At 37.6% G+C, this 27,130-nt stretch overlaps 1 protein-coding gene across 2 annotated transcripts in view; it reads left to right on the top strand.

Annotated features, from left to right (window-relative positions):
- The window catches only part of LOC134531155 (ganglioside-induced differentiation-associated protein 1), a 48,257-nt gene extending 21,854 nt beyond the window's left edge, over nucleotides 1-26,403 (top strand). For both annotated transcript variants that reach the window (XM_063366775.1, XM_063366774.1), the window contains exons 4-5: nucleotides 4,398-4,598; nucleotides 23,609-26,403. In XM_063366775.1, the coding sequence (XP_063222845.1) occupies nucleotides 4,398-4,598; nucleotides 23,609-23,916 (509 nt within the window). In that variant the 3' untranslated portion in view covers nucleotides 23,917-26,403. The remainder of the gene's footprint in view (nucleotides 1-4,397; nucleotides 4,599-23,608) is intronic.
- The last annotated feature ends 727 nt before the right edge of the window (nucleotides 26,404-27,130 follow it).

The following is a 27,130-nucleotide window of genomic DNA, read 5'->3' as shown; positions in this document are numbered from 1 at the left end:
AAGTTTGGCAAGGTTTTGACGGACGGACGGATGGAATTTTTCGGGCCATCTGATTGGCTGCAGGTCACGTGATTGACGGACGGACAGGTGACGGACGGATGAAACGGATGATTGGGAGTCCAGCTTATAAATGTAAGAGATTTGCATAACTGTGTCATTCCACTTATCTCAAATGCTTGAAATGCTTACTTGTGGCATGCAACTTTTGTAGAAAGGGGTTTTTCCTACGCTGCGATGCATTGCTGTGGTGGACTAGTTTGTATTTGGTGCTGCCATTTGTAAACTAAATATGTACTTCAAAGTGGTGTGTTTTTTTTCTCTCATAGAAATTCATATTTTCATATTGTGTGTTATTTCTCTCTGTTGTTCTTTACAGCAACTGCTCACTGCTACACTTTCTGTGTAAAAATTACATTTCCTTTTTCCGCATCAAAAGAGTTGTCACAATGGAACCTCCAAGGTCTTAGTGCTCACAAATAAGAGTAGTGCCGGGGTGATGGTATCGAATCCACGACCCTTGCCACATGAATGTTGTGGGGAGCTCTGATACAACCAAGCAGGTATAGAGGATGCATGAAATAGCAATGCACAAAGCAGAACTGTTTTATTGTGGTTATTCGGCTTTTGACTATTATACAAAGAAATATAATGTTCTGTATCTTTTCCATAACAATTTTAAATTTTCAAAATGTATTTTACATTTTTGTGTTATTCAGAAACCAGCTGGTACTTTTAGTGTCTTTATAATGACCAATGCCATTAAACTTAAAACAATCCCCACTAAGGATAGGTGCTCAAATGTCTTACATTAAACAAGGCGTACATAGTGACTGATTTTTATTCAGCAAAAGGTTAACTTTACAAGGCAATTAAATGCACGGCGATAGAATAATTATAGCTTGGATGGAATGATATTCCGTATTCTTTGTATCATGGGAAATCTGTGATGACAAAACTATGTGACTACAGTAATGTTCCAAAAACATATGAAATAAAATATATTTAAAAGGGGGGTTGATAAAAATGGCTGCATGTGTTTACGTTACTCGAAGATAGCCAGGTCAAAAAAGCAAGCCATTACAATTAAAATACAATATCAAAATAACTAGTTATTACTTGGCTCTCTAAAATAACTTTGGCCATTTAAATTGAAAATACCCATCTTCAAAAGCCATTAAAATTAAGCCAAGGCAAGGTGATTAAAACCATTAACATTACAAATGAAACCTCTCACCAAGGAATTCTATTATGACTAGAATATGAAGCCATAACTAATAACGTTACAAAATAGGTAGATAAAAAAATTAAATGTCCGCCGTCATTAATGACTGTCGAAAAAAGAGACAGTTCGATGAATTCAGATGAATTCCACCGCCTGGGAATGCAGTAGCGATTAATTGTGTTACTGGCCTTGAAGGGTGCAGGAGCATGGTGGCCGAGTAGCTGGTAGCCACTCGCACATGGAGTGCAGTGAACACGTCAACAAGTAAGACAACCTAGTGGCAACTGCTCGCTCCTACTGCAAACACGGGGAATTATGGTCATTGCCTCTCCCCGCGGAGTCCATGATGCCTTCTTCAGCAAGCACTGGGAAGTCCCTTGTCCATTAACTATACAAATAGACTAGCGAGAAACACAAGTTGAGTGTTCAGTCTCGCTCTTCCTATCGCACAAAAAGTGTCAGAGATGGGACCTAAGTAACTCCGGGTAGAAATGTCCGTCATGTAACCACAGTCAAGCAGACACAGTACTGTAATGTTCATGAGTATTAACAGCAATGCTGTTTTTGCGCAGCACAACACCTGCCTTGCCACCTTGCTCGCCTCGCCTCGTGCTAGTCCGGGCTTCTGACAGACACTCGTGGACGAATCTCTGACCCAAATCGTACCAAACTCTTATAAATCAAAGAGCGCATTCACAAATTAACTCACTGTGTTACTTGCTTGCTTGCTTGCTCGCTCAGCACAACACTCACTCAGTGTTCAACCTATTTCTCTTTATGACTTTACTCCAGATGTAAATGTCTTGACATAGGAAAAAGCCCAAGTCTTTAAACATTTCCGAAAAGCAGCGAGCTTACCAAACTTCGAAGTCCACGAGGTGGGCGGTGGGTGTGGTGACGTCAACACGGGCAGTGGAGGGCGAGGCAGCACATCTGTGCCTGTTGCTGTCCTCCTCTCTCCCTCTCTTCCAGCCGAGGTTCCACTTCTAGGCTGGGTAGCTTCCTCGTGGCTGGCAATGCCCAGACTATTTGATGTGAAGCCAGGTGGAGCGGCGCACAGGCGGAGTTTGTCCAGAGTGTGGTGGGTGGTATCCGCGTGCCGATTAGGGGTCAAATGAAAATGATTCCTGAAGCAAGAGTGAACCGGTAACAAACTTTTTAATATTTCCACTTTTTATAAAACTCTCCTCAGAAACTTATGTGCTACCAATCACCAAAACTTGCATGGAAACCGCAGCAGTCTCCTGGACTCACCATGACGATTCTGTAATTTTGACATGGCGGCGAAGCAAGTTGGCATACTGACTTACTATTGCCACATATTCTATGAATAATTATTTTTATTCTTTAAGTACATTATGATGATTCTTTGTAAAGCATTGGTTAGTTTTTGTTTTTATAATTTTTCACGAGTGACATCATGGCCTTGGCAAAGTGGACTTGGATGAGAGGAGAAGAAGAGCAGAGTCACACACACTCTAGTGTTGGCTGTCCTGTCCAAGGGACAGACATGTCAGTGCTGCCTGTGTGGAGGAGTGAGGGGTTATGTCTGCAGCATTCCCCACTTGAGGAAATAGAGTGCGCATCTGAAGGGATACGAAAATGGTTGTCCTTGATGGTAGGCGAGTTGTCAGATCAGTACTTTATTGCAGTCCTTATCAGTTACCACTGCTACAGCAGACTGTCAGCCGTTCACGTTAATTAGAACTGTGCAAAGCTCGTATCGCAGTGCTGCTAATGTCCAAGCACATCCATCAGTAGTCACATTTGTGCATACAATAAAACACATATAAACAAATGCTATTAAGTTTATGCCAAATAACAGATTCTACAAAATGATTAACACTCACTTTTATACAGTAACAAGCTGATCTATTCATTACATAATTTAATAATAACACAGGTTTACAAATAAATTTATTTTTGGTAAGCTCAAATGAGTTTCAGGAATTATATTTTTTTAAATTTCGTTACAAATTATTATTACATGAGCTTTATGAGCTATATGAGCTAGCTATATTTATAGTACAAAATGCTGATAAACACAATTTTTTTATGCTTCTCTGTTTACGTAATAAATAACACTCTGTAGTTCCATAACGGCACATCCAAACCAGTATTAATTACAGAAAATTTGTGGTACTTGGGAGTACTGCAATAGTTAATTATGGTAAAAAAACATAAATTATTGTGATTATTTATTTCTTTCTGACCAAAAAAATTTTGAGTTGGCCAGAAGCGAACGGCTTTCAGACTTTTTTTCTCAAAACAATAAACATTTTGTTAAGTAGGCTAATTTACGAAAAATTGTTTAATGGCAGCACAAATCTTATAGTATACATGTATCCCTTTGGGACCAAACAATTGCCCTTTGCCTACAGTTTTCTATTAACATTCAACTAACATAAATCTGTATTCTGTCACATACATCCCTTTGATTCTAACCGCCTCATTTGTAACACATGCCACTTAGATGAATAATCAGTAAAGCCTTGCTGTAATAAGAGGATATTTTATATATTTAAGATGAAAATGGGGTCTTAATTGTTAAGCATTCTATATTCAACTTCTAAATTATTATTTTTATTTGAGGTCTCCTTAAAGTTTTAGAAACTGTCTTAAACTCAGGGGTGTCTTACATTACATGCCTTCTTTTATTTGGGTGCTTAACATTCAAGAATCTAAATTAACCGCAGATTAAATATGACACCAAAACAATGTTACATATGAATTTAATCAAAATATTATTGGAAGAATTTTTTTAATATTTTTGATTTCGGTAAATGATGATGCAGAAATAGTCGGGGAAAAAAATTTGAACCCAAATTATTGAGAGTTTAAAAAGCAAATTTAGAATAAAACCCGTTTATAAAAATAAAATGTTTAATGTTTTGTTTGATATTAATTAAATTAGCAGAACCACCTTAATTTATATTTCACCATTTATAATAATTATAAATGGAATATCTGAGAGTAATTTTTATTTTAGTACTTGGACCTAATGGCTTTCAGACAGCATGGTTGTTAGTGACAGATAGACTCCACAAAGGAAACTGCTGAGGCCAAGTAACACATAAATCAGGGCTTGAAACCCGGGTGGTCTGTAATGCTGCTCCACAGTTGTGCACTGTTGGGAGGAAGGGAGAGTGCCAGGAGAGGACCGGCGCTGTTGCAGCGGCGGAGAAGAGCAGCAGCGCGGCCCTGCGCGAGCAGGCGGGCCGGAGCGCGGAGGCTCGCGAGGTGCTGCTGAGGAAGGCAGACAGCCAGGACTCGAAGCTCTCGGCTCTCGAGGATCGGGAGGAGTTCCAGAAGGTGCTGGACCACGCAGACACCGTCCTCACGGCCGTGGAGCGCGAGCTGGCGGACGCCTCCGCAGGTGGACAGAACAGAGCTCTTTCATCCACCACGTTCTGTAGTCTGGCGTGAATAGAGATGGATTCCTGTTTTCTTTTGGGATACATAAGCACATTATTACAACTGTGTACTTAGTGTTCAGCCATAGAACAGCTTATTGCAACTTGTTTTAACTGTCATTACACTGAGCAGTAGAGACCTGCTGATCCGGACGATGGGACTGGACCCTGTCCGGATCACCGAAAGTCTGGATTAAATGGAATTTGCCTTAAAATGCAGGTAGTACAAGGTTTAGAAGGGTAAAACCATAAAAAAAAAGAGTAAAACTATAAAAATCTAATTTTATAAATTAAAGTTTTTTTAGCAACTAAAGTTTTGTTTTAATACTACTGTATACGCAGACCTCAATTTTTACTGTCAAAAAACTAGTAAAGTCTGCTTTTTTTTTTAAATTCCAGTTTGAAATAACTGTCTTTCAGGGGTCCAGATTAGTGTATTCTACTGTGTATTGATATTATTAATTTTTCTCTAGTGTTCTTGTTTAAAATATATTGACATTCAATAATCTGGCAAAATTGCTAATCCATCCAGAAAATGCTGAATTAAAGAGCTTTTACTTGGCCTCGCAATAGACAGCAGTAAAAAGGAGAAGAAGGTTGGTGCTTGGCAGCCGAACATAAAAACACTAGAAAAGGAATCGTGCCACTATAGACACATACACACACATACATGCGTGCATGCACACGCAGATACGTGCAGACACACACACACACACACACAGAGAGAGAGAGAAAGAGATTAATTTTTTTAATGTAGGTTCCTTTCTGCACTATGTGATCGAATTAACTGTGGATACTTACTTTTGATGGTACCTTATAAGTAAATCTCTTAAAGTATCCGTAAGATAAATTCTAGTATTATAAGATAGGTATAACAGAAATGTTTACCAATTTATTACCGTTCTATTAATAATAGTTCATTTCCAAATAATATAGAAATTAATTTAACATGTTCAAATTGCAAAATAGTTTTGAAAGACTTGATTTTAATGCAACAAATGATACAGGGTTTGTTTGGAAATTAATAGGACTGAGTCGATTTAAAAAAATTTATTGAGCCAATCGTTACAATTATTTAAAAACTTTCAAAGTAGGCTCCTGCGTCGATGCAGCGCTGCCACCGCGATTTACAAGCATTGAAGGCGTCACGGAAGGCCTTCTCCGGAATAGCCTTGAGAGCCGCGGTGCAAGCTGCTTGGATCTCCTTTGTCGTCTCAAAATGCTCGCCTTTCATCGGCCTTTTCAAGCGAGGAAACAAAAAGAAGTCCGGGGGGCCACATCTGGGCTGTAGGCCGGCTGCGGAAGCGTTGGGATGCCGGCCTTGGTCAGGTAGCTGTTTCTTGGCACACTTCCACTCGCCGCAATTTCTGGTCGTCAGTGAGCACTTTTGGGACCATCTTCGCACACACCTTGCGCATGTTCAAATGCTCCGTCACAATGTCATGAACCACAGATTTTGGTAAATTTAACATCTGGGCAATTAAACGAATACTCAGTCGACGGTCTGAGTTCAAAACTTTGCGCACACGAGTCACATTGTCGGGGTTTGTCGAAGTCGAAGGTCTTCCAGCACGGTCTTCATCGGCGACCTCTTCCCGGCCCTCCGAAAAGGCCTTGTGCCACCGAAACACACCACTTCTTGCTAAAGCATCATCTGGGTAAGCCTGCTTGATCATATCAAACGTCTCTGTCGCAGATTTACCGAGTTTCACACAGAATTTAATCGCGTACCTCTGGTTTAACGAACGTTGCATTTTCAGCTTGTACCACTCACAGAAACATGTCGCGCGAAAAAGCCTGTCCTGACTCTCCAGCTGCTTGGAGACAACTGACCTGCCGCTCGTTTGTTAGCTAGGAACCCCCTCTACTGAATCCAGTCGGTGCGTACACGCTCCGAAGTACAGTCGCGGCGGAAGAAAATTAGTCCTATTACTTTCCGGACGAACCCTGTAGGTAGATAACATTGAACTATCTGCTTGTTTGAATTATGCACTACTAGGGATGGGTCGGTACCGGTTCTCGGTTCCTACGGTTCTCAGCATTTTAACTGGCACCGAGAACCACAGGTAAAATGTCGGTGTCGGTGCCGGTACCGGCAGTATAGCAAAATCCTTACAAAAATAGTCCTTCACTACAACTGAACTGCTGCATGAAATGACTCAAATCACGTCCAATTCACATATGAATTATTTTTTTGGACTTCTGTGGAATAATATTCATCTCTAACTATAAAATAAATTACACGTGAAAATATTTAATATTCTCGTCACATCTGTAAACAAAGTACGTTTGACAATCAAAACATAACAGTTGAATGTGCCATAGATGTAGTTCATAGATGTGTGCAACTCTATAACGTGCCTCAGCAGAGATGTGAGAGCAGAAAGACACCATGTTTGTTTCAATTAGTTTTTAAAATAGGCTGATAATTGAGTCGTTGACACGTAAGTATGGGTGACTCGTGTATAAAGAAAAATTAAAAGTGGCAAATTCCACAGGATATTTGTTTAATAGAATTAAAATTTGATTTAAAATTTTCCGTAATAATTTTTGGTATTTTAAAATTTTCTGCTTTTTGTGCAGTGCTGTGGAGTGTAAGTTCACTGCATCTGCAGCCATCTAGCGGAATGGCTAGTAACTTTCTCTTTTAGACAAACGGGATTGCTTTGAAAGTGGCACGTCTTTGTTTTTAGTGTTAATAGCATTGACGAATATCTTGCAAACACATGATTTTTTTTTTGTGTAAAGTTGAGTATGGATGTGTAGATGTATTTTACTATTGACTGGTCAAATGAAATGCTTGTTGACACTTGTAAAGTATAATTATTCTGGCCAAATAAAGCTAATTGTGTAAGAAATGGCATCAGAAGTGTGGCATTACCGTATTTACTCACATTATGTCCGCAGTAATTTGGCTACATTTTTGAGGGGGAAAAATGGGGTGCGGACATTATGAGGTGTAGTCCGGAAAAAGAATTTTTCCTCAATATTTTACATGTTTTGTGTAGAGTAAAAAAATTGTTCTCTCATAATTAGTTTACTAGTACCCTGATTTTACGTATGCTCACGGTTCCGCGGATTGCATTAGTAGAATCGCTGCTTCGTAAAATTGGCACCCTTCCCTCGGCCCAGTTGAAAAATATTAACGGCAGCACACTACTTCGCAGAGCGCTGGTGACTGGTGACCCTCCGCAGCGGACGTGAGAAATGTGACAGGTGTCAAGATAATTGGGTGCCGGCGATTAGTGGAAGATGCCACTCATTTTTTTTTCTTCTCTGTCACTCGCGTGTGCGTTCTTACGTTCAGAAGCCGCAGCCAGCCTACACAAAATAAACGCTTTGCGTGAAAAGATATTTCTTTAATCTTTCATTGAGATGGCCACTGACGGCACGGGGCAGATGTCTAATGTCTGCATTAGCCGGCACCGGTGAGTCTCCCTCCCTGTCCCTTGCCCACTGTGTGTATAAAAAAAGTTACCGGCAGACGTCTGTGCATGCGAGTCCCCTCCTGCCTGCTTGACTGAAGTGGGGGGAGGAGTGCAGAGCGTGGAAAAGGCTGAGCAGGAATTTTTAACAAAAACAAAGCAGAGCCTTGTCTTCCTGACATGTAAGAATTTTTGTATGTCCATTCTGTTACAGCTGACGTTTTCTTTACCGTTGCGTATCATATCTTACATGAAAACAAAATTAAAGCCTCTCAGCAAACGCGATGTTAGATAAACATGTGACATAGTGTCAGTTGCAGCTGCTTTGTCCGCGCGTCTGCGCGTGGGACGTATACTGGCTTGTGCTATATATAGCCCATCCCCTTGCAACTCACGTGACGTCGCAGGCAGCTGCGCAGTGGAGTGCGAGTTTCTGAGTCCGGACAGTTTCACCACGCTACAAACCCTCTCAGCGACCACTCCGGAGAAATGAACAACTCAAGGTCAAAGCATTGTTGACAGTGTCGGTAAATTTCCATCCCGTTACTGTGTCTTTCAGGGGTGGCCAAGGTTGCTTTGTCTGGTGCGGACTTTATGCGGATTTAAAAAAATTCCATTTCAAGTATTTAAAAAGAAATGTGCGGACATTATGCGATTAAATACGGTAATTTACTGTTGACTGTGCAAACAAACTGAATTCAATGTAGGCAATAAGTTCGATGGACAATTTATTTTAATTCTTTGAATGTTCACCGTCATTGTATTTATTTCCATTATTGTAATATTTTATTTATATTCCTATGTTTTAAAGGAGGGTGTATGTAGATTTCATGAGGTAATTACTAGATTAATATAGTAAATTTTAGTTTTATTAAGTGTTCTCTATATTATTTAGAATTATTTTTTTTTATTAATACATATTACATTTTTTGTAATAGGTTGGTGTGTTTACTGTAGCTTGAAAACTATACTAAACCTTTTTATTTGCTTTGATAGCCTCTTTAAAAACTAAAACGTTATGCCAACGCATTTCTTTGTAAGCATACAATAAAAAACATTGAGGACAGAACAATACAAACAAATTATTATTTTCAGTGTTATAAACAGTAAATTGTTGAAGATGTAAGTCTGGATACAGGCTTTTAAGTGCTTTTTTTTGTAGCCAAAAAAATAAATAGTTTATTACTTAAAAACCTCATAAATAATGTGTGAATAATGTTTATTTTATTGTTTAAATCAGAACCGAGGACCAAGAACCGAGAACCGATTTTTGGGAACCGGTACCAAACCGAGAACCGGGAAAAAAACAGGAATTGACCCATCAGGCCATCACTAATTACTACAAATAGAATAAAATTTAACCTATACTAGTCAATTAACGGTTAATGGAACAACCTGAAATATTCAAACCCCATGTAGAATTTAATTGGTTGCCATTATTACTTTGGCTAGCAAATCAAAGTAATTACTATCTTGATGTGATAGTTTCCAACTTGGACACTAAGTCGAACAGTCAAATAATTCATTAATGTTTGAGTTATTCTTTGAATCAAAAATAAATTCAAGATATTTCAACAAATAAATTACCAGCCAAACAAGAGCAAAGAAGATCTAAAAGTTAATCCCATTAACCTCTGGATATCTTCTTAACTTGAACACAAGAAATATAGAAAGTTATTTGTAAGAAATATTCACAAATTGAAACTGAAGTTACTGCTCATATCAACAAATTGCACTTGAGATACTTACATATTTACAAAACATACTTATATCAAGTACTTACCATTTTTGGAGGACATCTTACAAACCATTGGTAGTTTCGAAGTTAAATCAGTTCGTCCTAGTGAATTAAAGTTACTGATTGGATTGATAGTCCACCATAGTCTTTTCTCTTGTGTGTGCTGCTTGTAAGTATCTGCATTCGTAGTTAGTAATATTCTTGGTCTTTATGAATGCAGTTTTATTCTCAAAGACTTGATAATCGCTGTAACGTCTCTGATAGTAACATGGATGCGTGCTCAGTTCTTAGACAGAGGTTGAGGGACCAGTTACAAATGTAATTTAGTTTAATGGATCGGGGTCTTTATAATGACCAGGAATAAAAGCTAGGAAAATAAATCAAAATTGACTATTAAGTTTTATGAACTATACTTTAATAAACTTTCACATAGAAATTCCTTTTTCTTTTGTTCTGCTTACATTTATATTGAAAAACATAGATCAGACAACATTATCCAAAACTGTAGTAAAACATAAAAAAAGGGACCTTGAACATAATTTTTTTATTATAAGAAATTACAATTAGTGACTAGATCGTCGACTATGAAAGAGGTATCAGATCAGAAATTTTCAGTGCAGTTACATCAAAGAAATTTAGATGTGTTCCTTCAAACCAGTAGCTGGGTATATGTTCTGGAAACCGTGTGACAGAGCGAATAGTGCTGAGCCGAACCCGGTTTCATTTATCGAAACCGGCCGATATAATCAATATCGGAGTCGTGTACGATTCACATAAAAAATGCCGATATTAAAACCGATAAATTTGTACGTATTAATACATAAACATTGTGTTTTATTTCATGATCCCAACAGAGTTTATTTATCCCTTTCTACAAAATTTTCGCTAAACAGAAAGAAAAAATATGGTTACAGTCTACAGTGTATGTTTATGCATTAAAAAATCAAAATACGAAAGTATAAAAAAGGCACAAGTAGTTTATGAACTAACTTGGGTTATGCCGGGAATTGTAAAATTTCAACTCGACGCATTCAAAAAGTGATGCAAAATAAGCTTTGCTTGCGTTGCAGTGACTTTCCAAACATAGGCCCGTGTTTAAGCAACGACGTTGAAAAATTACATAAATATAGTAACAGCCTTTTGTTTAATAGGCCTGCAGCGATGCAACACGTCTGTATAGCTAACTTCTTTTTCATTAGAAACCGTAACGTAACTTCTTGCAGTGTGTGTGTGTGTGTGTGTGTGTGTCTATATATATGTCTATATATATGTGTGTGTGTGTGTATATATGTATATGTATATGTATATATAGCATACACTATTAAAAATGATAGTAGCTAATTTGAAACACAGCGTTGCCAGATGCAACGGCATTTCCACCGTTGCCATAGCTCTAGCAAGGTACAAGTATTCGTAGTGTAGCCAATATGGCGGCTAGGTTCTGTTTTTACCTCTTTCTTGTAGTAAGTAATCTGCATTTATTAAACATTTTATAAGTTATATTTAAAGTTATGGTCATTTATTTGTGTTATTGCATTATATTTCTAAAGTAAAATATGTTGGCTTTATCCAACACACTAGTAATAACATTTAGGCAGTATCGGTAATAGAATCGGCAGTATCGGTAGTATCGGAAAAGGCTCAGAATCTGTATCAGCTCAGCACTAAGAGAGATATCCTCAGCCCCGATGATAAGAAGGTGCAGTAAATCATTGGAAGCAAATTGACCAGAGAGGGCATAGAACCACAGTGGAAGCTGGGACCCACTGCACAAAATAATTAGCATCAAAATTTTCGATACTAATGCGATGTAAGGTTGTTAATTCAAACAATTGGGGGGGGATAGCCATAGGACAACATTCTGTTTCACTTACCAATTATATGGGTACAAACAATGTCCTTAGAACATCACGGGGAGGAGCTGAAATGCTGGAGAATCCATAATCCAGTTGCGTGGCACACACACGAAAGATGGAAAAGAAAGAGGTAAAAGATCACAGCAAATTCTACATAATGTGGGAAAAAATCTTTGGGAAACTCTCCCAAATGTAGGCGACTACATGCTAGTGAATAGATCAGCACTTAAAACTCTGACTAAAAAACAAACCGGACGGAAATAAGGAACTCGCGTTTAGACACTATGATGGTCCATATATTTCTCGCACCATGGCGTCTCGTCGACAGCCAAGGATCTAGGGAGCTTAATTGTATCTGTCCGCCAGAGGGGAAAAGTAGCACCGGAGGGCGGATTGTACATTCTAGTGGTATATGGGCCAGCAGGGAGGGGAAACCAGGTTTCGTAGGAAGTAGTTCGCGGAGGGATACGAGTGGGCTGTCCTGCGGTGTTGCCAAGTACAGGTAAGTGGAAAAGGAGGGGGGGAAGGGTAGTTAGGAATGCTACCTGGCGTGGGAGCGAGGCTGCAGTTTCATTTCTCGGCGTTGCTATCAGTGCTGCCCCGTGCGCACACCAAGAGGAATCCGAGCATGCCATGTGCAAAAGACACATTGCACTGTAGACTAAGGCGTGACTATACAGCCATGCAGCCGCGCTCTACGGCCATGTGCAGCAGACAATAACTGGCGTGGGCTAGCTGAAGGGAAGGTTGAATGTTCATGTGATAGGAAATGAAGTGGGCTTAAGCCTGGTGGGGCTGCGGGAGACTAAGACAATTTTTGGGGCCCACAGGCCACTAGAGTAGGTAGAAACACCAAAGAATACTAAAACCAAAAAAAAATTTAAAATCATGAATGTGATATCATATTACTAGAACAACACTAAGCTGTCATCAATTCAAAGATACATGTAGTGGCCACAAAACTAATTAGTGGCACATCGCTCACAGAATACAGTCTTTTGTAGAATTCCAGTTGGCAAGTAAAAAATTGTAGCCAAAGCTCATAGATGAAGTACACTAGTACTTAAATCTACCGTTATCATCATAATTCTTCTATTTCAAGCTTTGACACTTTTAAACAGTCATGCAAAATACTCATCGATCTTCAAAAGAATGTTTCAATCCAAAATTTAAAAAGAGGGGAAAAAAAATTGTTAAAGTTACTATCAATATTTTCTCATTATTTGATTAATTTAACCACACAATTTTGTTTGAATTCAAAGGCCTTCACAGCCACTGAGATTTACAGAATCCAGTGGAAATAAAATATTCAATTTTAAAATAAATCATAAATAGGTATAATTGATAGTTATATTTTGCTCATTCAGTTGACACAAATAACTAACTTTTTGAAGATATATTAAACTTTAATATACTGTTAATTGTATATTAACATAAACAACAGGAACATAAAATTATTCTCCAAAATATCTTCAATTCCTTGAGCTGGGCTCGATTTTTATAGATTTGACTCGACTCAGCGAAAAAATTAGGAAGCGTGGACTCAACTCGACTCGTCTCAACTTGACCTAAAAATTTTCCGACTTGTCCATCTCCAGCAGTAGTATAACATCATATGTAGAGAAATGAAGATGGTGCAATGCAAGTTCCTCGAATGCTTTCAACGATCTTTAACAAATGTTTGATGCCTAAAAGTTATTCTGAAGACACTAGTTTTAGCCATTTTCTCTCCTCTAAAAATTACAGTTAAAAAATTGAATATAGAAACAAAACTACTCATCTGCCCTCAGTGTATTATTATTTGCTTTTTGTAAACAGATCCCACTTGGATATCTTGATGAACATTTTTTTAATTGTGTGTTTTTATCTGAAGCTCTGCACACCATATGTGTTCCCAGGCAGGCGGGGCTCCTAAGTCATTGTTCTTTTCTCTGATGAGATATTTGTTCCCTTCTGATGGTGAACAAAAAAACTTGCTGCACCCCAGAAATGCCCTGTCCTTAAGTCAAAACTGTGTTGTGTTACTTAGGAATAAGTAGTCTGTGTGTGTTATTTAAGCACTATTGAATCACTGGCCACGTGAAAACATTCCAATACTTCATTGTAAATGCTCTGTAACTGCTCTATGCTATAAGGATTTTTCTTTAGGTTTGTGTGTTTACGCATTCATTAAATTAGCATAACACATGGCATGCTAATTTTCCATCATTTTCTAAAAATTTTCTGTTATTCAATATGTGGCTTTAGAATTTCGTGAATTTCACTCTCCAGTGTCTGTGTGCATTACTTTAATAAAGGTTGCATCGGTTTTGGGCAGTGAACTTATATAGGTCTTTAATCTGAGCTTCAACAGCACTGGATATAACCATTTGTTAGTGGATTGCGAAGGTGGTAGCACTCTCTGTACTATGCCAGTGGTGTAGTATGATGGCATCATGACATGATGAGATGTCTTGCAGTCCCTTGAAAAATCTGTAGTCAAAATTATACTTCCAAAGCACTAGCCAACCTTGTGTTTGCTTGGGCGTGCAACTTCAGGTGTCAGTTGTTTACTCAGCGTGTGCCACACATCAGCCTTGCCGTGGTTGTATATGGGTGCTGTGGTAGGTTTGTGTGAAAGAAAGAGTAATAACAGCATGCACAAACCATGGTGCTACTTGCTCTGTTTGGTATATTTCCAGGAAATAATACCTATCGTAGCCACTACCATGGTGCAACTTTTTTTATTAAAAATATTAATATCAAGAGTTAGTATTCTTAGAATCTTAGAATCAATGTTATTTCTTTAGTAACACACTCTTATGCACTATTTGAGTTTTCATATAGTGAAACTTCGATTCTACGTACACTCACGGTTCTCCAAAATTTGTCCTTACGACCGAGTTGTACGTACGAACCAGCGAGGCCAAATTACGTCCATTTGTGGCTCCCCCCACCCCCTCCTCCAACCAATTTTTCCCACCGCTGCCGCGGGAAATGAATTGCCATTGTCGTTGCCGTGTCCTGCTGCCACGGGAAATGATCTGCCGTGTCTATATATTATGCTGATGTTATTTGATCGAAATTATATCCTATTCGTGCAGGAACAACACTTGAGCTAATCAAACGTAAAAATAAAAAAAAACTCGACACTGAAAGCAGTATCGTAAGCCCCGTGTTTACATTTTTAATATTTTATATCAATAAAATAATAATTAACACACAATATATTTGCTCAAATAAAAAAAATACCGTGGGTACTTTAAGTGTAGATAAGATTAGCTAGTAGGCCTAAAAACATAGTGAAAAACGTAACGTTTATAGTCGGCAATGAATATTTTAAAACGCAAAATATACATATTTTATAACATGAAAAGTTGCTTTTATTTCTAAACTTATAATAATTTATGCCTAGGCATGTAGAAGTCCGTGTAATTATAGCAGGAGACAATCTAAAATGCACGAGGGAAAAACGTAAACTCATGAATGTATAAACGAAATGGGAATATTACGTGGCTGCTTAAGTTCTGATACTGTATTTATGTCACAACTTAGCCGAAATACTGGTACGAGACATAAACTTAACAAGATAAAATAAGCGGAGTCTTGGTAACTGTTTTATACGTATTTTATAATTTCGGAAGTATTGTACAGTTGACGCATATTTTTAAACTAACCATTTATTTCTGGGGATCGTAAATAATTAATTATTGGTGTCAAGACATCGAGATGAACGTAAACTTGAACACGTCACGGCAGCGAGAAAACTGGTGCGTATACCAATAAACTGGTATTAGAACTGTACAAAACTGGTACACGGGAGGTGGAGTTTATATTTTTTTCCGCTAAGCTCGCTTCTATTTGCTGGCTGCTGATGGAAGGGAACGAGTCTGGGCGGAGTGTAGAGTGAGTTATACTGCGCATGCGCAGCTCAGCGAACAATGAGAGCCAGCCGGCGGCCACGCCGCGCCGTAACAACAGCTGACCGAGTACAATGACATTTCTCCACGTACGGCACGCTATTGACGGTAAATTTACATCAAATTGCGGCCTTTTTTTAAAAATTTTTTACTGTGACGCAATGTGTATGTAGCCCGCATTTGCTATAAACGCTGCAGGTTGCAACTGTATTTGAATAAACTTTAACGTATTTGTTACACTTTTCATATATATTTTTTGCCTCATTTTTCACGGTTTCTGAAAATCTGTACGTACGACCGAGGTGTACGTACAAACCGTGGGCCGTACGAGCGAGGTTTTACTGTAATTATAACAACTATAAATTATTTATTTATCTATCTACAAGCCGTAAGAATTGCATGGATATCAGCAACCATGTATGTACCTGATTTTGCCAGGACTAGTTCATTATAAAGCACACACTAGTTTTCTCTACCTCTAGGTTGGTGAATTTGGACAAAGTTTTTCCAAATAAAATGTCACTTATAGAAAATATTCAAATATGTAATATTTTAATGAACATCAGAATTAATGATGTACATTTCCAGATTATTCTCAATATAATTTATTTATAAAGAGGGAGCTAATTTCAATATCTGTTTTGTATTTGTTCTAGAAATATCTGTTAGTTTAACACAAAATTGAGTATTCGTACTATTCAGTGCACAGAATACTGATCTGAATACGTAGAGACCTGCGAGTACTCGAATTTCGAGTTTGAGTCGAGTTTTTAATTAGTGCTCGGAAGTCGAGTTCGAGTTTAATGATGTCTTTTCAGACTTTTTTGGTTAGGCCTAAGTATAAAAATATTTAAAATTACATGTTAACTAACCTTGTTTGTGCATGTAAATAAAAGAAACCCATTACACCTCGGACTCGCATTTCCCGAACAATGGGTACCGATAAATACTCGCGCTAAGTGAATTCGCGTCATGCGAGTTCGGCTATGCTAGCCGTGGTTATTTTCGTTCAAAACGTGGCGAAGGAACTTGTGTGGATCAGGTAGAAACATTAGGCTATAAACGAAAGATATAAGAACAATGCTATCCTGAAATGCTGTGACATGTTTTTGGAGTAGATAATCACAGCGACAGACAGACAGGATGCGCTCCCGCCCTTGCCGTCAGCGATGTTTATTTTAACAGCTCAAGCAATTATCTCTTCCACGTCCCTTCACAGCGTAATAAAAAAACCACGTTGGAATGCAGATGGAAAAGTTACTATGCAGTAAAATAAATATACGGTATTTCTGGCCCTGCTAAATTTTTCTATTCAATAAAATTCGAGGTATTAGTGATTATTCAGCAGAAACTGCTGTGTGACTAATAAACAAATTGTATCATAATAACTTATAAAGTATTTATTAACGGCGAAGGACAGTCGTATAAGCCCATAAAAATATTTATTTTACCGAGAATGGACAATACAACCTGGCTTTTGTCGCACGCGGTGTGGGAGGGGAGGAGGATGCTGACAGTTTCTCACGCAGAAGGTTGTAATAAGGGAGGAAATGTGTTGAAATGTTAGGAGGAAAAGGGGGGGGGGGGGGTGTTTTTACATGGTTTGTGGCTCTGGGAGGGATGAGCCTTGAAGAATTAGCAGGGGATGGAGAGGTAAGCGTCACGTCACGTATGACGTAAAGCCGCCGCTACCGCCAGCCTGGCCGGACGAGTTTCTCACGCTCTCACAGAAGCTACCTAAGCGGCTTTTCTTGCGGGCGGGTAAGATAACATGACAGCTGAGACGGCTTTTCGTGCGATAGTGGACGCGCCAAGCTCGGCTAGACACTGCCCGAGCAGCATTCACGTGTATGTATCCGACGATGCGGTGACACCCAGCGGCAGCAGTTTTATACCAAAAATTTTACTCTCACCTCGTGTTATGCCGATTTTTATTTCGCGCTATCTGAAACCCTTACACAAAAATTGTTCTCACGTTATGCACATTCGCGTTAATTGAATTCGTGCAGATTAATTTGTTCTGTTTCAAGTACAATATTGTTACATGCAATCACGTCATAATACTACACTTTAAACTTGCCCACTGATTCAATCTACAACTGGAACGTCCACTTTTTTAAATATTTTAAAACTGTTGAACCACTTTCTGCATAAATTTGCCGATACAAAATCTGCTCAGTATTCAGCGCTAGTTGGCACTCGGCACCATTCGTGTTTACTGTTTGGTTACGTTGATGACAGCATAGAGTGCACGCACGTAGTTGAATTTCAATATCAATAGCTCGCCGATTGGTACATCAATAAATACGGTATGTTGGTCACGCTGGTTTGTGACCATAGCACGTATAGTTTACAAAGTTTGGAACCCAGTTCAAGAGCATAAAATACGTTGGTTTTTTCGTTTTATAGGTTCTTAATTTCTTACATAATGAGCAGTTTGCAAGCAGTGGAATCACTGCCAGGTGGGTCTTCAAAGACTGTCGTGCGGAGTTTTTATGACAAAATGGACAGTTTAAATGCCACGTGCAAACATTGTGGAAAGAATTTGATGACACCATCATCATCAACCAGTGCTTTAATTCGTCATCTCAGTTTGCACGAAACCGAATTAGCTTTGTACAAAACGTTTAGTCACGAAAAAGAAAAACAACGAAGTGAACAAAATCAACAAAATCAAGGTGTTAAGAGGAAAACAGGAAGTGGACTGAAGCAGTTGACTTTAGGTGATTCCTTTTCTAAGCCATTAGTTTTCCCGAAGGATCACCCTCGTGCACAAGAAATTACGAAAAGTGTAGGAAAAATGATTGCTATGGACTTGCAACCCTACTCAATTGTCCAAGATCGAGGGTTTACGAAACTGTGCTCAGTACTGGAACCTAAGTATCAGCTACCACATGCCTCGACATTTTCGAGGTCGATAATACCTGCCTTGTATAATGAGGAGATAAGCTGTTTGCAAAATGAACTTTCTAATGACAAACAGTGTGGCTTACATTCAGTTTCTTTCACCACTGACATGTGGTCATCTCGAGCTGGTGATGGGTATATTTCCCTCACTTGTCACTACATATCAGAGTCATTTGAAATGAAGAAACATATTTTGGATATATCACACTTCCCAGGCAGCCACACAGGAAGTGCAATCAAGGAGAAACTTACACTACTTCTGGAGACATGGGGACTCAACAATTTGTGTGTTCCTTTGTATGTAGTGTCCGACAATGCTCGAAACATTATTAATGCTCTATCAAATGGACAGTTTAACCACATATTTTGTTTTGCACATACCCTCCAACTGGCCATTCAAGATGCTAATAAAGGACTAGGTGTGGTGGAACTCTTAGCATCAGCTCGTGACATTGTGTCATATTACAACCACAGCAATGCTGCAAGAGAGCGACTGCACAGCAAACAAAGGCAAATGGGGTTCCCAGAACATACCTTTCTTAAGATGGTTGATACAAGGTGGAATAGTGAGTTTATAATGCTGTCAAGACTGTTAGAACAGAAAGAACCTGTAATGGCAGATCTGATACAACATGGAAAAGATGGTTTGTCTGCCAAACAGTGGAAAATGGTTGCTGATATCGTAGCAGTACTACAGCCTATAAACCATGCTACCAATGAAATGTGTGTCGACAAACAACCTACAATGTCTCTGAGAATTCCAGTCCTGCATGGAATATTGAATGTAATCAACAAGCATATTGCAGCAGGAGAAAGTGGGGAAGGCCTTATGTTTGCAAAACAGCTGAAAAACAGTACCATGTCAATATTTCCAGACTACAAATGCTGTAAGCTGTCTAGAAATGCTATGCTGCTAGACCCTAGGTTTAAGTCTGTGTTGCTCGAGAGCCATGAAGTTACTCTTGAACTGCATGAGATTTCAAAAGAAATTCAAGAATTGAATAATACTAATTCTGCTCATACAACGCAGTCCGTCAGTGAACAGCAGCCCAGTTCTTCATCTACCATTGACAAAGTCAACCACAATCTTTGGTCTGCATTTGACACGATGAAGCACATACATTCATCTGCTTCAGCAGGTACTAAATGTGCAATAAGCCAATAAGTCCTATACATTTAGTCACACTATCTTAGTTTAAATATTGTTCACGTAAAATTCAATGAATTGCCCACAAAAAAATCTGACTCAAGATAATTTTCTTATTTTAAATTACCTTTTGTCAAAATTTAACCCATATCCAAAATAACTAAAATAAGAGATAAATTTTATTTGATATTTTGTTTCTTTTACAGGGACACTTTATGATGGAAGCACATCAGCTTAAAAACTGACCGAACTGACAATGTCTGTCAATGGTGGCACAGCAACCAGCAACGATTTCATTTATTGAAAGGTGTAGCAAAGCATTATCTGGCTATACCTGCCACACAAGTGGCCAGTGAAAGACTGTTTTCATGTGCTGGAAACACTGTATCCACACGCCGAGAAAACCTTGCTCCAGAGCACATTGAACAGCTGGTGTTTCTCCATGAAAGACTTTTACAAAAATGTTCATTATGATCATTTCTATAGTAAAATGTTGCTGTCTTTTTTTTAAATATTGAGTTATGTTCAGGCTTAGGCATGTATATTAAAATATATACAGTATAACTATTCTAAAAAAAAGTTGATATTTATTGTATGGCTACAAAAATTTCCTGGAACAGTGGAAATCCTTAATATACCCTGCAGCTAGGTGACTGGTAAGAATGTTGACAAATTATTTTCCACTTATGCTATGGTTTTGAATAAAATTTTGCTCGGTGTCGGTGATTAAAACATGCCTTTATACTTTTTTTTTTGTTAACAAGTAAATTTTAATAATACTCTGCATTTTCAAAAGAAACAAAATTATTAAAGACCATGAAAATATTTGCAACAATGAGAATCCTCACACCCGAGATTTGTATAGGGCCTTGATATTTGCTGGTCTTGAAACATGACAGTTATATATAAATATTGGATATTTATGGATTTTACTACTCGACTCAAATTTAACTCGAACTCGAAACATTTCTTGAATACTCGCTCGAACTCGACTCGACCTAAAAAGCCTATACTCGCATGACTCTACTGAATAGTTTAGCTCATTGGCCAATATTTTCAAAGAATATAGGTACTATGTAATTTAAACATTTCAGGCTATCCTAGCCTTAATGTTTCTGCAGAATTATATAAAAAAACATATTTCGTAATCTCCAATAGAAAGAAATTTAAGTGTTTTTTTTTCTTTAGCCAACCGGAAAACCAAACTTTTTTTGAAAACTTCTAACAGGATGTGACCTCTGAAAAACTGCGATAACTGCCATCAAATAGTGCTGTATTCGATGTACTGAAATGTTCTTACATGCTAGCCTACCATGGCATCACACTTCTGGTTGCTTACATTACACTTAAAACGTTAAAACATTTAATTCTTTCTTAACATTCTCTTCTGAAACATTTTTTTAAGACTATTTAAAAATATTAAAATGCTGAAAAACAAACACAAAATAAATTAATTCTCCCGCCATAGATAAACTGATTAGTAAAACCATGTGGCTTTTTCTCTATACACAATTAATATTCAAAAAAACAATAATTTTGCTTATAAAAGAATATTAATAAGATACTAAATTTTATTTTGTCATTGATAAAATAAATAAAACTTCTTCTGTACTACTTGTACAAAATATATTTTTAAAAAATTAAAAACTTCCTTACTACGTACACTATCAAATTCTTTCAAACTTATTTTAAACCTTCTAAACAATATCTAAACTCTTGGCCCAAACAAATTTTTATACAACCACTTGTTAGTGAAAAGTATAAAATGTAGTGTTTGAAGGTAATCGTAAATACCGTAGTAGGCATTGTATAAAAATGGTTGTAAGTTATTCAATGCTCGATACATTAAATTAAAAACATTTACATTTTCTCTGCATAGAATATGAGCAAATGTTATATTTATTATTTTGGAATATTGAAAAACATGTTATGTATTTTAAATTCTCAAAATGTTCCATAAGTTTCTAGAAGTGTCCATAACATTCCAGAAGAAATAGGTACTTTGAAATCTACCTGCACGTGTAGGCTGTGCCAAAAGGGATTATTTTGGTTTAAACAATGCCAGCCTAAGGAGTTTAGCAGAATTTCCATATTGCTTCTGTCACAGAACTTTTTCTCGTTCACTACATGAGATGCATGTTCTCTATTAAATGTTTTGTGATATTGGCTTCAAGTTTAAAATAACTGCAACAGCATTTAAACTATGGATGTGACTTGTAAAATATTTAAGCTACCAATTGTTTTTTTTTTTATATAAAAATGACAATTCTTTTTCTTATTTTGTATTTCACATCCAACAAAACTTAACAAGATGACAACTGCTGTGAAATACAAAAAGTTGTCAATTATTTTACTGTACTTGGTGAAAATGTACTAACAATGAGTGAAACCTTGTTTATGCTTCTCAAGAGTATGAATGCCTACTGAAAAATCGGTACAAATGCTAATGAAACATGATAACGAATTTTGTGACCATGGATCATCATGCAATAAGTGTTTCGTTAGATTTTCTGAGGAGAGTGAAGCAATGCAATATTTGATGAGGTCAAAATGTAACCATAGCTTGCTGGATCCCTTGAACAGGCATCGTCCATGATCAGAAAAAATTAAGTCAGTACGGTGGTGCATCATCAATATTGTATGTAAAAAAAATGTCATTTTTGTTGGGTGCGAGAACGTTGAACAGTTTATTTAATGTTGAAGTGGTATTCAAGTTGTGGATACTATTTGGTGAAGTTAGTAACTACTATTTATTATTATTTTGAAATGTAAAATGTAAGTTTAAAAAATTTGTAGTGTAAAAATAATTTTGATTTTAAAGTAATATTTTTCTAATGTATTATGATCAAAGGATAGTTTTATTGCATTTGAACCAAAAATTGAGTTTTTCTTTAATTACTTAAGTTTTGAAATGATTTTACCTATTTAATTACTTATTTGCAACCTTTGAACTATCAAAATATGCTGTGTATTAGGTATAGGACGTGTCAAGTACAAAATACAGTACCTATTACAATATAGCAAAAATTTGAATTAAAAAACATATAAGTAGTGCATAACACTAATATTGTCCAGTTTATTACAGTATACTCTATAATCCACACTGTAATACAGAACAAAATAAAAAAAAAACATTGAAAATAGTTTATGTATGATGGTAAGAATATTGTTTTACTTAACTGATAATTACATTCTTGAAGGATATTTATGTCCTTTTTATGGTTTTGCAAGATAAATGTACACAACATCTTGTGTATCCTACAATATAGTTGAGTGGTGTTTTGTCTAGTCAGTTGTTGGTAGGTTTTGTGGTGCTTGGCAAGCTCTTAATGTAATGCAGGTGGTGAAGTTCTGAGAAATTCACTAATTAAGGTCTGGGCCAGGCCACATCTGTGTTTATGGCCCAGGGAAATCAAGGAAGTTCCCACGCTGCAGTCGCCCCGACTTGTATTTTTCTGGTAATTGTCTACCTTTGTGAGGAACAGCAAAATATTTAGTTTTATTTTAACAACCATTTGCATCTTTTGTTTGTGTGCCGCTGGACAATTACATATTAATTTTGTTTTGGACGACGAACAATGTAAGTGAAGAACCTGTTTGAACTGTGTATTCAGAATGTATTTGGCAACTGTTTTCGTGAAAAAGTAATTTCATGAAGCTTCAGAACTTTGTTACAATTACAACCATTAAATCCTTGTAAAAAAAATTAATCTTCGAAATGCAGAATTTTTTTCCTGCTGCCGTGGTCATGTGTAGGGGAATTTGGACTGTGATAGAGTTAGGTTGTCTTAGCCAGGCTGATCTGACTCATTACAGTATGCAGAAACTTGTGTTTATAGATCCTCGCATATCACTTCACTACCCATTACAGCAGTTAACCTTATTTTAGTCAGAAACATAATTTTTTGTTGTCAAAGTACTACTGATGTAATTGATTTAAAATGAAGTTTGTGTGATGTTTTATGCAGTTCTTCTGTTAACATTTTACATTATCGTTCTAGATGCGGCTGACAGGTGGCTGTGCTGTGAACGCTTCACAGTAGCCGACATCAACCTCACGCTGATACTAGACCGTCTCGACCGACTGGGCCTGGCAGGCTACTTCTGGGAGGGCGGCAAGAAGCCCCATGTGTCGCAGTACTACCGGCGAGCGCGCAAGCGGGAGTCTTATCGCAAGGCCGTCCCGTCCACTCTGTTCAGTCTGCAAACACTCCTGAGCAGACAAGCGCCGGAGTTCATAGGGTTAGGCGTGGCGGGCGCGGTCTCCGTTGTTGCTCTGGGGATTCTCCTCTACTCCAAGTTGAAATGAATGCCCGAGTCCCATCGTAAAATCACACCATGGTAAAAAGACAGAAGCACGCCGCTGCAACAGCACATAGCTAGTCTACTTGATTGCATAGTGTCCAAAGAGATGGTCATTTTGTGCGAACAACCACAAAGCACGGCTCTGTCTAGTAGCACTTCGTGTCGCAGTATTTAGGAAGTATTAGAAATTAAGGTGGAAAGTATTATCAGTCCATCCACCTGGGGTTAGCAGGTGTCGCAAGCAGTTTCGAGCAGAACATAAAGTTTGGCACTGCTTTTAGTGTGACAGTGCTTACTTGAACTTGGAGTAAGGATCTCACTTTAAATCTCAGTGGGATTTCTGAGCGGATGAATAGCTGTTCAAACTTGGAAATTCCTCTTGTATCATAATTTACATCATTCCACAAATATGAATCCATTGATTATTACACATTGTAATTATAAGCTATTGTCAGTGCCTTGCCTGTACCTGTGAAACCATTTATAAAAATATATTTATTTTTTGAAAATTTTAGAACTGTGGGTTTAAATTTAATGTTCAAAATTCAATATAAGCCCGACATACGTAATGGGGCTTGGTATACTATGAATGGCATCATGTTCCCTGCCATGAAAAGTAAGAACACCGAAACAGTCAGCTTGTACTTTTTAGCAGTTAAAAAAACATAGGTACATGCTTATCTCTTCCAGAGCCTCATCTGGATAGGAGCGCCAGGGAGACACAGGCTGTTTACTTATGCAGGGAACACCAGATGTTCACCGTAACTTATTCTTCCATTCCTATCCTTATGTCATTTGGTTCATTAGTGTTGAGCAATGTCATGGAAAATAAACTCACTCAGCAAGGATTAACTGAAAATCATCTGGTACAAATATAGGTGACACACAAGCTTAAATAAGAGTACCATAATCTGTTGGTTCAGTTAAAGTGATATGGAGGTGTAACAGTGGTTAAATTTCCTGCAGTTCCACGGGTCTCACCTTCAGGTGTACTGTTATTCATGGGAAGCACAGCATGCTTAACTACTTTCATGACAGCTAGAATTACAGCTGTTTGATTCACGCCCTGATAAATAGTGAATAATTACTAACACAATGTTACGTAATGTCTCCAATACTCCCAGATACATAATTTGCTGCAGTGTAAAGTACATTTTTGTAGTACTGAAGAGATCAATAATTTAAATTTCAATATATTTTGCATATGTATTTCCAGTAAGTCAGTCCAGAGATAGGATGTTATATTCTGGAGAGTTAATGCTGAGTCACTCATAAAAGGATGCACCGGGGGGGGGGGGGGGGGGGGGGGGGGGCAGAAGTGAAATGGATTTTTACTTTAAATGAATGTATGAATTTTTGTGAAGGGTGGGAGGTGTCTACGATTATTTTAATGTCAAGACTAGTTTCGGTTTGAGGTGTTTCTAAAGAATTGCACATATTTTCCATAGTTTTCAGCCAAACATCACTTAACTCGACCAAATCTCGTGTAAATAGTACTCTTACAGACCTCCGACTGTTAACTTTGAGGATAAGGCACTTGCACTACTGAGTATATTTTTTTACATGACATTGCTCCATCACAAACTAACTAAATACAAAAGCAGACTGCCACAGATCACAGGGCCAGTGGGCCAGTAGAGGCAGGCGTGTGCCCACATCTCTAGCCCAAGTATGTTAACCACTGAGTGACTATGCACATTCCTCTGGATTTATTCCTTGCAAATAATTCTTTGGGCTTCCTTGGTAAAGTATCAACAATCTCTGCATTTCAGTGAATTTTTTTCCTGCAAATAGTAACATGCTGTTCTCAAAGATTGACAAGTGCAAAAAATAAAACTGAGAAATAAATCCTGCCTGCTGCAACTGAACAGACATTCAAACAAAGGATGGGAATCATGAATCAGCAACGTCCTAGTTGCCTGTCTCATGAGCTTGATTTCCTGCTCATGTACTGTGCAGCAATACCAGTCGTGTGACATATGGGGAAGTATTTTAATGAAGGGTTCTGATGTTTTTATTTTGAGCTGGCCAGTGATCTAATTAGTAATTAACTTTGACAAACTTTTCAAGACCATGCTACGAACTAATATTTCCTGAATGCAAGCAAGCATTTCAAAGGAGAGCACAGTTATTTTAACCCAACGCCTATTTTTTATGTGTAAACATTTTAGCTCTCGGTACAGGAGGTCGGAGGATTTAGTGAATTGAATGGAAGTTTAATGAACGAAAATGTGTAACCACGTGAAATATCATAAATCTCGAAAAGATTGCGGACTCGCGTGATTCATCTGTATATGTATTTCCTCCCCCCATCAAGCTATGTATTGGGAAAGTATGTGGGTATTGTTTTTGTGTCACAATTAATTAATTATTTATTAATGAGGTAACATGCATTTAAACATATCCTTCTTTTATTCTCTGACATTAATTACTTGTCAGTTGTTTGCATTGTCTGTATTTCACTATTTTGAATAAATCTTTTTTTTTCCTAGACCGTGGTGATATGTTTGAGTATATTGTCACCTGGAATTGAATACCAGAATCAAGCAAATAGTGACTAAGCACATGCTTACACTGTGAGGACGAACTGCATCATAGCTGTTCCGAAACTAGCTGAATATCAAATGCACCATTTTTTCTTTTATTCTTTTAACCCTCATTGCCTACAACGTGCGCACGACTGCATCGTTACTGTTCCGAAACTACCTGAACTACATCAAATGCATAGACTTTGAGAAAAATTGTAGGAAATAAATAAAAATTAGCCTAACCTAACCTGGGTTGGGTTCAGTTAGGTTATTACCAATAAACATGATTTTAGTTAGGCTTTAAAACGGAAAATATTTTTACAGTTTTCCCTTAAAATTAATACTCTTTATATATTTACTAGCATAACCAGGCAGATGTTCTGCCAATGTTTAATTACTTACCTCAATATATCTGAAATGGAAGTTTGTATGTAATCTAGAACCTATAAAGCATTTGAAATGGTATTCCAATTTAAAATTACTCACCAAATACTCATCACAGTCACAACCACTATTCGTTGTTATTAAGAATTAAGGACAGTAAAAATCACAATATACCAATTTCTGTGGAGATCGATTGAATAGAATAGAAGTTGATGCGCAGCAACTCCATCTAGCGGTGAATCACAAAAAATGGATAGCATAAAGACCTTCTCCATGAAAAAACACTTTGAGGTGCCAACTTTCATG

The sequence above is a fragment of the Bacillus rossius genome, chromosome 3, assembly GCF_032445375.1.
Source record: "Bacillus rossius redtenbacheri isolate Brsri chromosome 3, Brsri_v3, whole genome shotgun sequence".
Lineage (NCBI taxonomy): Eukaryota > Metazoa > Arthropoda > Insecta > Phasmatodea > Bacillidae > Bacillus > Bacillus rossius.
Note: the sequence above shows the minus strand (reverse complement) of the source record. Positions and strands in the feature narration are given on the sequence as shown.